The following is a 15,553-nucleotide window of genomic DNA, read 5'->3' as shown; positions in this document are numbered from 1 at the left end:
ATACTGTCTATATAAACAGATGAAAATGCTGACTGCAACGACTATCAACATTTGTCATAATTTCCCTCCCTGGCAATATTCTGACTAGTCTTTTTAATGAACTGCTGCATCTTATCAACTTTATGTTGCTGGCTCTGCAATACTGACACACACATTTACTACACAGAACAAGTAGCAGGCACAACATGTGCCTTCCAAGAGAAAATAGTCCAGGAAAAACTTCTGTCTTCTGCATTATATTAAACGTCTGGTTTTAAAAGCATTTAATCTTCCTCTGGAAAATCTAACCATATATCCTCATTTAGTTGGCTAGGCCTTGTATGACTGTGCCACATCGGAACCATTTCCAACGGGATGTAGTCATGTAAGGCTGGTGCTACGTCCACCTCTGCTCATATTGCTTGCATACTGTCAAATGCCTATAACCCAGAGTGTTAGAATCACTGGGATAGTTTGTTAAACATTAATATATCTAGGCTTCAATTCATACTTATTAAAATCTCTGGACAAAGCACCTCAGATGCTCTGATAAGCAGCAAGCATAGGCACACCTGCTTGGGAGTGCGTTTTTTTCTCTTACCCAGATGTTTTTTGAATGCATAATAAAGCTAGGAATTTTTTAGATGGAAAAGTTGATGCTAAAATATACTTCCACCATTCTAGTAAATTCTTTGAGCTTAACAGATTTTGAGTATCATCAGAAGCCCTGTAGATCAATTTGAGTAAGTATACCTAAACTCATCTTAGCAGAGTGGGCATGAGTAATCATGTAAGACATGCCTTTCTTACTACATTGAGGACCAGAAAACTGTCTAAAGAGGTGACACATCAGATTTCCAAAAGTTAAAGAAGTGATTAGACTAGTATTTGAGAGTTGATACATATTATAATACTTTCAGTGGAATCCAAAATGTAGCTTCGTAAGTTCATTAATACAAATTCTTCCAATGGCCAAATCAGTCTCGCCTTGGCCTCTCCACCTATACTGGTGGTACTGAAGGTCACTAGGATACATCCTAATGTTTTTAATGTATATATTGATAAGTTATAGTTGTATATATTTTTGAAGTACAAAGTGATGTTACAATTTCTTAATACAATACAGAATGATTAAATCAAACTAGTTAACCTATTTATCACCTCAAAAAAAAAATGACATTTTTTTGTGTGATGAGGGCATCACAAAGATTTAAATACTAAATTTGTAAGCTACGATCTCACGGTCTCACATCTTCTAAATGAAATGCATGGGCTTTGTGACAGCTGCATTTCTCAGGGTGCAGTGACTCTTTACCTTTTCCCTCCAACTTTGAGAATGTATAATGAATAATGTTTGCCAGAGTCTATTTTTTCACTCTTTTCTGTATATTTAAGTTAAACATTAGCTTTTAATGTGCCTTAATCTTAGTAGATATTGCCCATTTTTCTTGGCAAAAATAACCTGCATTGATCTTTAGATCAAAGATGTTAAAAGTACTTTGTATTTTGTGTAATTGTTTCAGCATTAAGTGGCTGAAATTAAAAGTCCATTGGCTCCAAGGCCCTTGACTATTTTAATTATCTTTGCACAGTACATCCACTACCATACGTAGATGGGTATTTTAGTAATGCTGTGAAGTCGAATATCAGTAAAGCACAAATAAAACCAACTGTAGTGAAATTTTGGGTAGAGAAGTGAGGGGAAACTATGTAAACATCACACTGCATCAAGATCTATTAGAGAATATACTTTATCACAGAAGAAGAGGGGTTTTGTTAAAATACGCCTGCAGTTGAATCACGAGGGGCTTCTCCATGACTGACTAGTATCAGTGACCTGATGAGTTTTAAAGAGCAGAGGCAGTTCAGCTGATGGAAGACATAACTTTTTTGTGCTCATGCTGCCCTGTTTCCCCTTAATGCTATGTCCAGACACACAGCACCAAGAAAGAATTCAGAAACAGAAGGACATCACCTTTTGAATGCTTGCAATTGTCCCTTTTCGTCATTCAAAATACCTTTCGCTGGCCTAAGAATTCACACTGCCATTTTTGATGGAGGAATTAAAAGAAAATTGTCAGTTATATAAAGGGGGAGCTTACCCAGTTTAGAAAGGAAGTCTCAATTGTTGATGTGCGATCTTGACAGATTTGGGAAACTTGAATCCCCAGGAGTGGATGTATCTTCTAGAAGGTGGAAACTGTGATAATACTATTATGTTTTGTGCCCTGAGTATAACTTGCAATGCTGGGTGCTCAGGAATTCTTGTCTCTGGCTTTAAAATATTATGTGTTGCATTATGCTTTTTTCTTAAAAGATACATGGGAGCTATGTGATTTTTTATTTTTCAGCTGCTATAGCTGTTTCCATTTCAGTAAAATGGGGATAATAACACGTACTCCCTAAGATTTTGGTGAGGCTTTAAATTTTGGATAATTCCTTGTATAATTAAATAGCAGTCTCATTACAATAACTTATTACTCAGACCACCATGAGAAGAGCAATTAAAGTATAAGTATGCAGTATGTAGTCTCACAATTAGGGATAATTGCTGTTCAGCCCCTCTGTAAATCTTTTAGTTAGTTAGTGAGTTTGTCTGGGGTGAAGGGTTGCGGGGTGGAAGGCAGGAAGGAAAATGAACAGATGCAGTGCTGTGGAATTGACAAGAGCCTGTCAACTCTCTATAAGCATGTTGGTGGGGTCAGTGTCTTCCATGTATACTCCAGAGATATCAGCTTCTGCCCATTTGTGAGGAAGAGGGTCAACTGCACTGCATGTGACCTTGACCTCATGAGGCGAAAAGTGGCAGATGGGTGGAATGGTAGCCAAAGTATGCACATGACTTGCTGAGATCTGAAGGCCCTGGAAGTCTAAGGTCTCTGTGTCCGCCCAGAGATGCCCCTTTCCAGACCACAGCCTTCTCGAGTTCCCAGGGCCAGGACATCTTGTGGCACATACCCTGTTTCTTTATAGCTTACTCCCCATAAAATAACAACGCAGCAGGACCACTTTTTTTTTTTTTTTTCATTTTTTTCCTCCTCTGTCAGAGGAATAGCCACTTTTTTGATGAAAATTTGTTCCCATTTATAAAAAATAACAAGATTTTTATAAACAATCCGGAGGTATATAAAAAAGGAAAAAAAAAAAATCTTGAAGCTACAGAACCAGAGACAACTGCCTTGTGTTGACTTTGATATCTGCAAAACACTGCTTGTGCAAATCCATGTTTTCCAAAGCTGTGAATGGATTACATGGAAGTGACTTTGTGTCATGCAACCTAAGCCTCAGACTTAGGTTGTTTCAAACTAGGATGTTTTAATGCATGTTTGATGACAGATCATTAAAAATATAGTATCTACAGGTTCTCCTCTTGCAGTATACTTTATTAAATTTTCAGACACATACAGTAATCAGCTTACTTCCTTCTACAAGTATATACTTTCTGTGTCTTAGTTACACCACATAATTTGAATAAGCAGATTATGATATTGTGACCAGTGTTCCATCAACATGAATTTTGCCTCTATATTCTGCAAGTAGGCAGAAAGAATGCAATTATCAGAAAAGTCAGAACTGTTTAGATTCTGTATTATCTTAAAACCTTTCCATAATAAATCAACTTTTCCCCTAGAGAATGAAATGTGTGCTTAGTCAAAACCTTATGAATATATTATTTTTAAAAGAGAAAAGGTTAATCTGATTTAGCAAAAAATATATGTATATATGTATACACACATATATATACACATACATACATATACATACCTCCTTTTTATTTTTTTATTTTTTGGCCAGGCCCTGATTACGTCAAACAGAGATTTCAGGAAGGTGTAGATGCTAAAGAAAATCCAGAAGAAAAGGTACCAGAAAAGCCACCTACACCAAAGGAATCTCCTCATTTTTATCGCAAAGGCACGACACCCCCAAGATCTCCTGAGGCAAGTCCCAAACACAGCCACTCTCCTACTTCCTCCCCAAAGCCCCTGAAGAAGCAAAACCCCAGCTCAGGGGCGAGACTCAACCAAGACAAAAGGAGTGTGGCTGATGAGCAGGTGACAGCCATTGTCAATAAGCCCTTGATGTCAAAGGCTCCCGCGAAGGAGGCAGGAGCGGTTGTGCCCCAGTCCAAGTACTCTGGCCGCCACCACATCCCCAACCCCAGTAACGGGGAGCTGCATTCTCAGTATCACGGCTACTACGTGAAGCTGAACGCCCCCCAGCACCCTCCAGTAGACGTGGAGGACGGCGATGGATCCAGCCAGTCTTCCTCAGCACTGGTGCACAAGCCATCCGCTAACAAGTGGAGTCCCTCCAAATCTGTGACAAAACCAGTTGCCAAAGAAAGCAAAGCTGAGCCAAAAGCTAAGAAGTCTGAACTTGCTATACCAAAGAATCCAGCAAGCAACGATTCATGCCCTGCTTTGGAAAAAGAAGCCAATTCAGTAAGTACTGCAAGTAGCGTTTTCTCTTTCTTTTTTCCCTTTGGTTCTTTCAGTGAGCTGTGTGGTGTGACTATGCGTCTTGATCACAGCCAGGCTAACCAAAGTTCTAGAAGCACAGGGTTGTTTAAAGCAGCACATAACACATCTGTAGTTTGAGACAGCAAAGAGCTCTCCAGACAGAAATTCCCCCCACTACCCCTGTGTTCACCCGGCCCCACTTTAGATGTAATTCAGGTAGGTAAGATCTGACCAGCTTAGCACAGCATCTTAGCACATTTTAGCAAGGCTTTAACAGCGTGTCTTGGTGAGCTTCCTGGTAGCTTGCTCTCTGATTGCTGGAAAGGAAGAAAGGAATCATGACCCCTGCCAAGGGCCAGCCGCTCTCAGAGCTCTAGGAAAAGAACACCACCAAGTTCTTAGCCCTCCTGTTTTCACCACCGCGGTCAGCATCTTTACACAAAAGAACCTCTCCTCTAGCCATTGTGAATTCTTCTCATACACACCTAGCTTGGATTTTAAATAGCCAGGCTTTGCAGCTAGAACATTTTTCTTCCCCAAAAGAGAACTGAAAATTTCCAGTAGTTCAAGAGAATTTCTTTGGTCTTCTGTCTTTTCAAAGTGTGAGAACTCTTACAATTTCAGTTTTCTGGTAGATACAGGTTATTAGTATCAATTAGTCTTAAGCATTTAAGATATTTATTATTCAGCCAGAAAAGCTCTGTATTATTGAAAAATCTTTATACCCTCTTTCAATGGAAATTTTTTGAATAATGTATGGAATTAGTATTTTATCAAATGCTATAGAATTTGTAAAATCTGAAGCTAATTATTGATTAAAAAATGACCTCTTGACCTGGTCACATCCCTTTAGAACAGAGGTGTTGAATGTTATACACCTAGTATTCACTAGTGATTATAGAGACATATTTGCATAATGGTACGGATTAATACCTTGAGCAACAAGAATATAGTACAGCCATCAGTTTCTTATTTTTGTCTGTTTAATTTACTCACAGGATTAAACAATTAAAATTCCTCTGTTAACTTATGCTTAAAATTTCTTAAGTGTGTTTATTTTGCTAGTATCTATAAAACACTGTCTTCTTTTTTCAAATTTTCAACTTTTTAATTAGCTGAACATAAATTATTCAGATTAACTGGACCAACTTCCTAAGAGTCGACCTGCATGGAGAAAAATTGTTTTCAAAACAGACTAAGATTCTGACTCTTCAGTAGGCATTCATTTTAAAGATTTGAAACCTTAATATGTCAGTATCCTGACATCACAACTGGAATAATCACTGTTGAATTTGTTAAATGTAATAGTTTACTTCTCATTTGACTTTCAGCATGTTTATCCCCAAGTTAATAAGGCCTCGCATAGATCAGTATTAGTTTGCCCGATTTACAAGGAGAAAAATTCAAACAATGCAAGGCCATATCTTTTATACTTTTGGGTACCCATTTGTGGGCTTTAGTTGACTTCTAGACCTCTACAAGGAGAAGCATATGCCCCAGTGTCCTGTACATTAGGCTGTGGTAGAGGGAAAAGAAGTTGAATTACCCAGCTCTTAGCTGAAGGAGTCTCTCTGTAAAACAGTAGTATACATATGTTTGGTAAATTCACAGCCTCCTCATTTAGAAAAATCATTTGTTTTATTTATTTGCGGAATTCTCAGATTCTTAGAGTTAGCCAAGCATCCTCCATCTCAGTAGTTGGTCCTTGTAGAGGACAGTAGTTGAACCCTGTAGAGGGTTCCCCTCTATACCCCAAGGGAGAAAGGAGGCCCCAGCAGCTCTGCAACCACCCTGAGCTTTAGACTGCCTCTGCAAAATTCAAGATTGACTTGGCACCTTCATGCAAAGATTCTAAGAATTAACATTGTCTTCCTAATAGTAACAGAAAGCTGCCTTCCCCACTCCTAAGAGTCAGGAAGTGACACAGTCACACAGTCATCATAAATGTTGTCAGTGGATGACCTTTAAGACAATGGAGTACTACATAGTTTTGAGAGAAAGGCGCTGTGTAAGTTAGACATAATAATTTTAAAATTCACAGAATTGAACTTTGTTGCCAAACTTCCTCGGTTCACATCCCAGCTCTGTTGCTTACCAGCTGTGTGATGCTGGACAGTTTCCTTACTGCTGTGTGCCTCAGTTTCCTCATCTTTACCTATCACAGGGTTGTTGTGAAGATTAAATGAGTCAATACTTTAAAAGTTCTTAGCATAGTGCCTAGCACAGAGTAAGTGATGAAGAAACCTTAGCTATTATGATGTTTGTTTCAACACAATGCTAGTTGAAGCATAAGCAGTTCAGAAATATTCAAGTAGATTTGATCCATCCTCAGGATCACCCTGGATATTGGTCTCCTAGAAATACAGAAAATCTCCTGGGACACAGACTAACACAGGAAATTAGTTAACTTGAGTATGAGAGGTAGGAGAAGGGAGACTGTGGCTTTGATTACTTTCTTGAGGAAGATTTTCCTCAAGAAACTTCTGTGACCCCTGTGGGCAGTGGTTGCGTATGGACTCATGTCCTAGAGGCACACATTCAATATGATCCTGAAATTTTATAGGATTTTGCAACATGACAACTCTGGTAGGGTCAGAAGAGGCATCTTTAGCATCTTACCATCAAGTGGGGGAATTTTCCAATTAGGCATCTCAGCCCATTCTGAAAAACGACTGCACTTTTTTCTCAGTCATTCCTGTGATTTGCATCCAAGTTTGTTTTGAGGTTTATTTGAATGTGTGTAAAATTTAAAGCATCCCCATCAAATCGGGTTTGAACCTCACCCCAAAAAGAGGTAAATATATATAATTAAACTTTGCTATTAATACTTAATTAAACTTTGCTCTTCTCACGTGTTTCTATCTAGAGAAGCTTTAGATTTCACATAAACCATAATAACTCTTCTAGCAGAAAATTCCTTACAGTGTTAATATGAATGACAGTCCCTTAAAGGAAAAAAAGATTAATTTTTTGAGTTAGGATTTCTTTCTGTATTTTGATTTCCTGTTTTTTATTTTCTTACTGCCTGAAAATTTCTTCCAATCAAGACTTACCCTGTGCCCTGCTACAGCTTCTTGTATTACACCTGTCCCAGTCAGTCTTGAAAAGCAAGACAGATTTTTTTTTCATTTTGCTATTTTAAGCTACAACTGGCCACCACAGTCATATTTATGGGACTTTACCTTAAAGCTTTTCACCCTGTATCCTGTGCCTAGGTATATAAAGAACACAGAGGCCAGGGCTTGGTATCTGCCACTGAACATAGCATCCTGGATTTTTTTTCCCCCCTGGTTGTTGTTTGAACCTTTCATGTCTAGTTTTCCCTCATCTTCACTGAGTCACCTTTAAAAATAGCTTTCTAAGTGGAGCCACCCTGGTAGGATAAATATATATGTGTGTGTATATTAGAACATACACAGGAGAAATGTGTATGTGTGTGTGTGTGCAAAAGAAAAAAATATGTATGTATGTTTTTTTCATTTTGGATAAAGCACTCATTCATTATTCATTAAATCTGAATTGCCAGTACAGTGATATGTGGGCTAAAAACTGGAGAAAAGATAGTAAACTAAATTCAAACCAAGAGGATATACAAATTCAAAATACTAATTCAAAGGGGTTAGATAAATTCACAGAATCTTATACGGATTTACGAAATGGGAGTCAAGGTTCAGGCACACCTTGGACTTTAGAAGTTGGCTTCATGGAAGGCATGTTCTCTGCAATTTCACTTTCCTGGGTCCGCTGTAAGACACCGAAGTCTACGTTGTATTGTTCTGACCAGGTGTACTTTTCCTCATCTTTCGTATCACTAAATTACCTTTGAAAATTATGAAATAAACCCAGTAGCCCAGAATAGTTGAAATGATCCAAAATTCTTAGAACACTCATGAACAAAATCTAATCCAAGTGTACAGAATGTTCCAGCATCTGGTTGTGATGTGAAGTGAAAGAAGCCAGGCACAGAAGGACAACCTTTGCATATTCTCACTTATTTGTGGGAGCTAAAAATTAAAGCGATCAAACTCATGGAGATGGAGAGTAAAAGGATGGTTACCAGAGGCTGGAAGAAAAGTGAAGACATAGGGGAGGGAGAAGTGGGGATGGTTAATGGATACAAGAAAAAAAAAATAGAACAAATAAGATCTAGTATTTGATAGCACAACAGGGTGACTATAGTTAATAATAATTTACTTGTACATTTTAAAATAAAGAGAACTGGGCACGGTGGCCCACACCTGTAATCCCAACACTTTGGGAGGCTGAAGCGGATGGATCACTTGAGGTCAGGAGTTCAGGACCAGCCTGACCAACATGGTGAAACCCCGTCTCTACTAAAAATACAAACATTAGCTGGGCATCGTAGTGAGCACCTGTAGTCCCAGCTTCTCGGGAGGCTAAGGCAGGAACATCACTTGAAGCCAGGAGGCAGAGGTTGCGGTGAGCCAAGATCGCGTCACTGCACTCCAGCCTGGGCGACAGAGCAAGACTCCACCTCAAAAAAATAAAATAAATAAGATAACTAAAAAGAGTATAATTGGATTGTTTGAACACAAAGAATAAATGCTTTAGGTGATAGATATCTCATTACCCTGATGTGATTATTACACATTATATGTTGGTATCAAAATATATATACACCCACTATGGACCCACACAACTTTAAAATTTTTTAAATCTCCAAAATCTGAAACTTTTCGAGCACCAACATGATGCTCAAAGGAAATTCTCATTGCAGCATTTTAGAATTTTGTATTTGGCATGCTGAACCCATACATCTGAAAAAATCTGAAATCCCAAACACTTAGGGTCCCAAGCATTTCAGATAAGGGATGTTCAGCCTGTAATAGCATTTCCTTAATCTCTGTGCTGTTGTGACATTGAAAGATCGTCTCCACTATTTTCTGAGTTATAAGAGTTTCCTGCATTATTTTTATGCTCTAAATTAACCATAATTGAGGAGTTGCACAGGTTAGGACTCTCCTATTAATTTAGAACATAACTATTCTAAAAGAGCAGTTGGTCGTTACCACAATTTGATATTTTTCTGATACTGTGGAAATTATAGGATATAGATAAAAATGTCATTTTAAATAACTAAATGGGAAACTGCCTTTAAACTAAGGCCTGTATCTTTAATAGACATATGGAGAAAAGAGCATGGAGCTCCGAAGTGACTAGACTAAAGCTTAATTCGAGTTCTGATTCTTAATTCGAGTTCTAATTTGTTCAAACTGGCTGAGGAAACTTGAGCAAGACACCTATCCTCTTAAACACTGTCAAATGGAACTAATAATTGCTTGTGAAGAATAAACCAAAAAAAAAAAAATCTACTCAGAGATGCTTAACCCACTGCCCAGCATTATAAAAACCTGCAATAAATGTTTATTTTCCTCCCATTTACTTAAGGTTTAGGAACTGATGCTTTTCTTCTTCTTAATAGTCCCCACTTAAAGAGGACTCATGTTTACTTTCTCTCCCTCCCCCAATTTACTCATCACCCTGTTTGTTCTTCATTTAATGCAAATGATTAATGAAATGATTAATGAAATTAAATCATTTCAGTGATTTAATGCATTTTGTTTAACAACCCACATTTGGGTCAGGCACTGTGGTTCAGGCACTGTGGTTCATGCCTGGAATCCCAGCACTTTGGGAGGCCAAGGTGGCAGGATCACTTGAGGCCGGGAAGTTGAGACCAGCCTGGTCAACATAGTGAAACCTCATCTCTACAAAAAATACAAAAATTAGCCAGGTTTGGTGGCACACACTGTTGGTCTCAGTTACTCAGGAAGCTGAGGTGGTAAGATAGCTTGAACCTGGGAGGTCAAGGCTGCGATGAGCGGAGATCACACCACTGCATTCCAATCTGGGCGACAGAGCGAGAGCCTGTCTCAAAACAACCCACATCCACAGCACTTGGAAATGTGCTGGAAGATAGTGGGGTCTCATTAAATATTGGTTGCCTGAATGAACTGGGCAATGTCACGTGTCTGTGCACTGGGTACGTAGCAGTGAATAAGACAAGGCCTCTGCCACTGCAGAGCTCAGCGTCTTGTGGGGGAAAATAGCAGTTCAACAACAAAGGACAGTCAAGTGTGAAACTCACTGTGATAGAGAGAGCAGGGCACTCTGACCTCTACCACAGAGATGTGGGCTCAGTCAGGGAAAGAGACCTTCTTGAGTAAATGATGTGTGACCCAAACCCTAGACCCGAATTGATGAGTGCTTGACCAATGATAGCTCCAATCTCCCTTATTCACTTACCCCACACCCAAAACACATCAATACTTTTGAAGCCTCTGTAACATTGTTTCAGTGTAGTCTTACCCAATATCCAAATAGAATACCACTGTTTCCTCATCTGTAAAATAAGGACAATAAAACTACCTACCTCATAAAGCCAGTTTAGAACACTTTTAATGCTATATAAGAATTGGACACTATTTTCACAGTAAATACCACAATCATGGCTTTGTAAAACAAGGTGGCTTCTTCATGGAGCAGATCTGAAAAGATGGGTTATATGAGGTTGGTTGGTTTAAACAAGTAAAATTTGGGGCCCTTGGACTATCTGGTATTTATTATAATGATATTTATCAAAATAGGATCCTGTAGTTTGTAAAATATAACTTGATTTCTGAAATGTTGTGATTGTGATTAGAGAAATTTAAAAAGCTAGGCCTGTAAGATAACTTCTGAAAGTATCCAACTTCTCACTTACAGCTTTTACTTAACGGAAAGGGTGGTGTCCAAACAGAGAACCAGGGAAAAAGCAGGAGGTAGAGAACCTCGTTTTGAGTTTTCCCTGAATTGTTCCTTGGAGGCGGCTTTGTCCTACAGATTTGTCCTACAGATTCCTAACTGCCCTGAGGAGGAAGCAGCTCTTCCTCATCTGACCTGCATCCTAACAACAAATGCACCTCTAACTCCCAGCCCTTCGTAGGCCCTGTTATGGTGAGCTGTGTCTCTCAGCCTACGCTGTTGTCCATTGTTTTGAGGTGAATGAAGTAGATGAGTTGTTTAAAACGTTTTTAAACTAATTCAAGCCTGGATTCATTTTTAAGTGAAGGTTCTGAAATGTCTCCATCTAAACATAGCATTGCTGTTTTTAGTCTACACCTTTTGGAACTGCTGTCATCTTTTATGCCTTATTTACTGCAGTCATGTTAACTTTCTTATTTTTTCAGTAATTGGCTTTGGTAATATCTTGATATTAACATGGAAAAGTTAGGATTATTTTGTTCTCTTTCATTTTCAGGGCCCTAATTCGATCATGATTGTCCTTGTCATGCTGTTGAATATCGGGTTGGCCATTCTTTTTGTTCACTTTCTAACTTGATTGGAATTAGGAAAGGTAAGAATCGCCTTAATTTCTATCTAGAATCATAGTAAATAACATTCTTTTCTCATATTCAAATGTGCTATTTTTTTAACAATGACATATTGTCCTTCACTTTAATTTTGGCTATGCCTGAATGTGATTCAACATAGTTACTTAATGCTATAACTGTTTTGACCCTTCAGTGAAGTCCTGACAACTAGTGGTGTGTTAGCCCACAGTTCTCTGCAGTGGTGCCGTCAGCCCTTTAAATGGCCCACCCCAGGCAGACTCAGACACAGGGAAGGAGGCTTGGAATTAGGATGGGATCGCAAGAGAGATGAAACTTGGAAAATTCAGCCAGAGGACCTGTTCAGTTCCCCTGGGAGTGCTTTGTGGCTTTGGGGTCCTCTGGGAGCTGAAGCGCACAGCCATGTTGGAGAGCAAAACTTAATAATAATTCTTTTTTAAAATCTGCTGAAGCAGCCCCATCCGGCGAAGTTCTTGGCATTGGCTACTCCATCTGTCCTAGCAGAGTGTGACTAAACTGGAAATGTATGGAGCTGCATTTTTTTTTTTTTTTTTTTTTTTTGATGGAAGTCAACAGCTGCCTTACTATTTTACCATCTGACGTTTTTAGTAGGGAGCTGGGGAAACGACTGCCCGAGGAATGCGGTCGGAGGATTGTGTTGCTGTGGACGTGGTTCCAACATTCACTCCTATCTCATTAGAAGAAATAGGTAGCAGCATCACTCACCAGTCTTATGCCATGACCTGCTGCTTTAACATCTCCTGGAATGTTCTGGGAGAGAATGTTTCGTTTGCTTGTGCACGACTCTGTTCATTTTTGCTGTTTATTTAAATATGATGTATAGTCATCTACCACCTGCGGTCCTGGCCGGACCGAAACACACGTGTTGCATCTCAAGGAAAAGAAACAACAAAATGCTAGTGAAAATGTGCTTATTTTGATAGCAATATACCATCTTTTATGTCATTTATTCTTCCTATACTTGTAAAAGATTATTTATCTTTAAATTTTAGCAATTTGAAGACACTATGCCTTCCTAAGAACTAATTTAATTTTAAATCTTTTTAACATTACTGAGGTGAATTATTTATGCACTTAGGAAGTGCTAAATTTTAAAAACCGAAACACGACAGAATTCTAAGAAGTATAGTCCAAACGTTGCATGGATTGCAGTAATCAGTGTTTAAAGGATTCAGTTTCTTTGCTGACGTACTTTACAACCAAATAAAATCTTGTCGGTGGCTGTGTTAATTCCCATGAAAGTTAAGCAAGATGCTATTAATAAACTGCTCTGCTCTTTCTTGTTTTCTTTTTCCAACTTAAATTTCTGTTGAATACATTCAGGTAGAACATAAAGCCTTGTTCAATCACTGCCTCTCAGTTTTCTGCCTTTCCTGTTTTTCAAAGTCCTTTTGTAATTTCATTTCCCATTTTAAAGGCTTAGACATTTTTATTTTAAATATGTGTCTTTTACAGTCTTTTGTCATTCTGACATTTCTGGGTTTTTGCTGTTTTATAATTTACCCTTTATTATTGAGAAGCATGCTTACTTAGAGAAACTAAATGGTCTTTATAAAAGTAATTAAAAAGAAATCAGGGGAGGAAAAGTATCTATCTAATCTATTAAATCTTTTTAAAACATTACATTGCAGAGGGGGAGCTACTCCTAAATATTTTCATGATTTGCATGGTTTAATCAGATTTTTTTTTTTTTTTTTTTTACCGTATTAGCTACCTTTTCAATGCAGAAGACAGTTCACACAATTCCCTGGTTAGCACAGATGTGGACTGAGTGCTTTGCCACCTGCAGGGTAGTAACCCAGTGATGTTTCTTACAGAAGCACAATATGTTGAAAATCCTGGGTGTGACCAATATGGAATAAAGAAGAAGGCAGAAAGAGAGCAAATGAAAAATTTCAACTTGTATATTCATTTTTTACATTTTGCTTTGACTTTTAAATTTAGGAAGTCCGTTTATACCTGAGAACAAACGTTTAAAGTTCCTGTGTCACTCTCAGTATTCTCACCGCCCCTCCCAAACCCTGTAGCTCCTTATGCTGGGAAAACTGGTTTTTTAAAAAATAATAATAATAAAATATTTAATCTTATTAAGTGTTTATTTAAAATGTGTAATGCTTTGGAAATCATGGGTAACAGATAGCGAGAGGATATGTTTATAAAGTGAGCATGTTGGTCCCATTTATAAATATATGTATGATTTATAAGCTTTTTTAAAACAAAGCTCAAATTGTTGGTATTTTTCTAAAATGTGCACAGCTGTATTTTACATGAAGGCTCTTTCTAATGGGTTGTTATACTGTACTCAACATTTTGGACAGCACATGAAGTCTGCCAATGTACTTAATAAAACATGACTTTGTTTATTTAAAGTTTCTTGCTGTGAAAAAGAACTCCCTACCTGTGAGTTCCTTTATTTATAATTCTCGAAACCAAAATGTATAATGTACAGTTTTCACAACTGTATCTGCTCTAATAAAAAAAAAGTTGGTTATTAATAAAGTCGGAGATGTGTTTTCTTTGTGAGTAAATTACTGTCTTGAGTTATGTGGAATGCTTCGGTGGTGGTGTTGAAAGAGATCTGCTGAAAAATTAACAGCAGAAATAGAAGGAAAAAATGCACAAAGAAGCCATGTGCCAGAAGGTAGTTATACCGCTCCACCAATTGGTTCTACGTTTCTTTCATCCTGGGCCTTTCAAATAATTTTGCAAAATAAGGTTCATTGCTCTGCTTAATGCCTTCATTAATTGAATTAGTGCCTTATCCAGAGTTTAAAGACTGCTCTTATTTTTAAAGAAAACTTGAAGTAAATCTCCCTCCTACATGGGCACTTTTCAATTAATTAGAATTTTTTTTTACCATTGTGCCCCAAATAAATTAATATGTTGCTATGACCCCTGCTGCTTAGGTGCACTCCTGGAAGGTTAAGCACAACAAGGGTTGAATAAACCTGCCGCCACCGGGACTTCCAGCCGCTGTGCTCCCTTTGAAGCCATCCAGGGTGCCGGCCTAAGCTGCTGGCTCGACACGTAGGCAAGCCACCTGTGCACTGTGATAAAAGGACCATCTCCAAAACAGCTTTCCAGGGAGGTGCCATGGTGCTTTTAAATTCCCAAATTCATCACACCTGTTGAGGGCTAAGATCTTGGAGCCCCTCATATAAATAATGCACAGAGTTATTGCCTCTGGGGCTAAACAGATTACTCAACTTCAGTAATTAGCCTCCTAGCAAATCCTAGAGGGGAACACAGAACAGACTTTTGAAGCAGGGAAGGAAAGCACAAGGTGCTAGAGAGATTATTGATTCCAGATTCGTGTCCAAGCCACACATTGTGAGCACTGATGCCAAAGCTAGGGTGAAGCTTGTGTGGTTGGGAAGTCTGGAAAGTATTCTACATGCCCTTTTAATGTAAAAACTGTTTCTCAAGAGTTGTGGCTAGCAGGCTCCCCAGGCATACCCTCCCTGCCATTTGCAGCTCTCCTGCCATGCTTTGGAAAGTAACATAGCCTCATCTTCCCAACTTAATAGGTGGCTGTTGACGTGGCGTATTCTGCCAGTACAGCGTCACGGTTCATCAGACTGCGTTTGATTATTCCAGGTTTAAGAATTATCTGTTCTGACAATTCACTCTCACCCCAAAGGTACTGAAATGCAGTGGCCTCTATAATAGGGGTCTGGTTTATAGGAATAGGGGAAAATAGCAGAGATAGAGAAGACAGTGAATACTGATGAATCTAGTCAA

At 38.5% G+C, this 15,553-nt stretch overlaps 1 protein-coding gene across 6 annotated transcripts in view; it reads left to right on the top strand.

The window, feature by feature from the left end:
• JPH1 (junctophilin 1) overlaps positions 1–14,311 on the top strand; it is an 80,321-nt gene extending 66,010 nt beyond the window's left edge. The window contains exons 4-6 of one of the 6 annotated variants that reach the window (XM_005563563.5): positions 3,775–4,421; positions 11,701–11,796; positions 13,630–14,311. In XM_005563563.5, the coding sequence (XP_005563620.2) occupies positions 3,775–4,421; positions 11,701–11,781 (728 nt within the window). In that variant the 3' untranslated portion in view covers positions 11,782–11,796; positions 13,630–14,311. Of the gene's footprint in view, positions 1–3,774; positions 4,422–11,700; positions 11,797–11,966 lie in introns of all 6 variants that reach the window. The other 5 variants (XM_065519377.2, XM_005563559.5, XM_005563558.5 and 2 more) reach the window with 5 other exon arrangements.
• The last annotated feature ends 1,242 nt before the right edge of the window (positions 14,312–15,553 follow it).

This window comes from Macaca fascicularis, chromosome 8, assembly GCF_037993035.2.
Source record: "Macaca fascicularis isolate 582-1 chromosome 8, T2T-MFA8v1.1".
In the NCBI taxonomy this organism is placed as follows: Eukaryota; Metazoa; Chordata; class Mammalia; order Primates; family Cercopithecidae; genus Macaca; species Macaca fascicularis.
The sequence above is the reverse complement of the archived record's forward strand: the minus strand, read 5'-3'. Positions and strand labels throughout refer to the sequence as shown.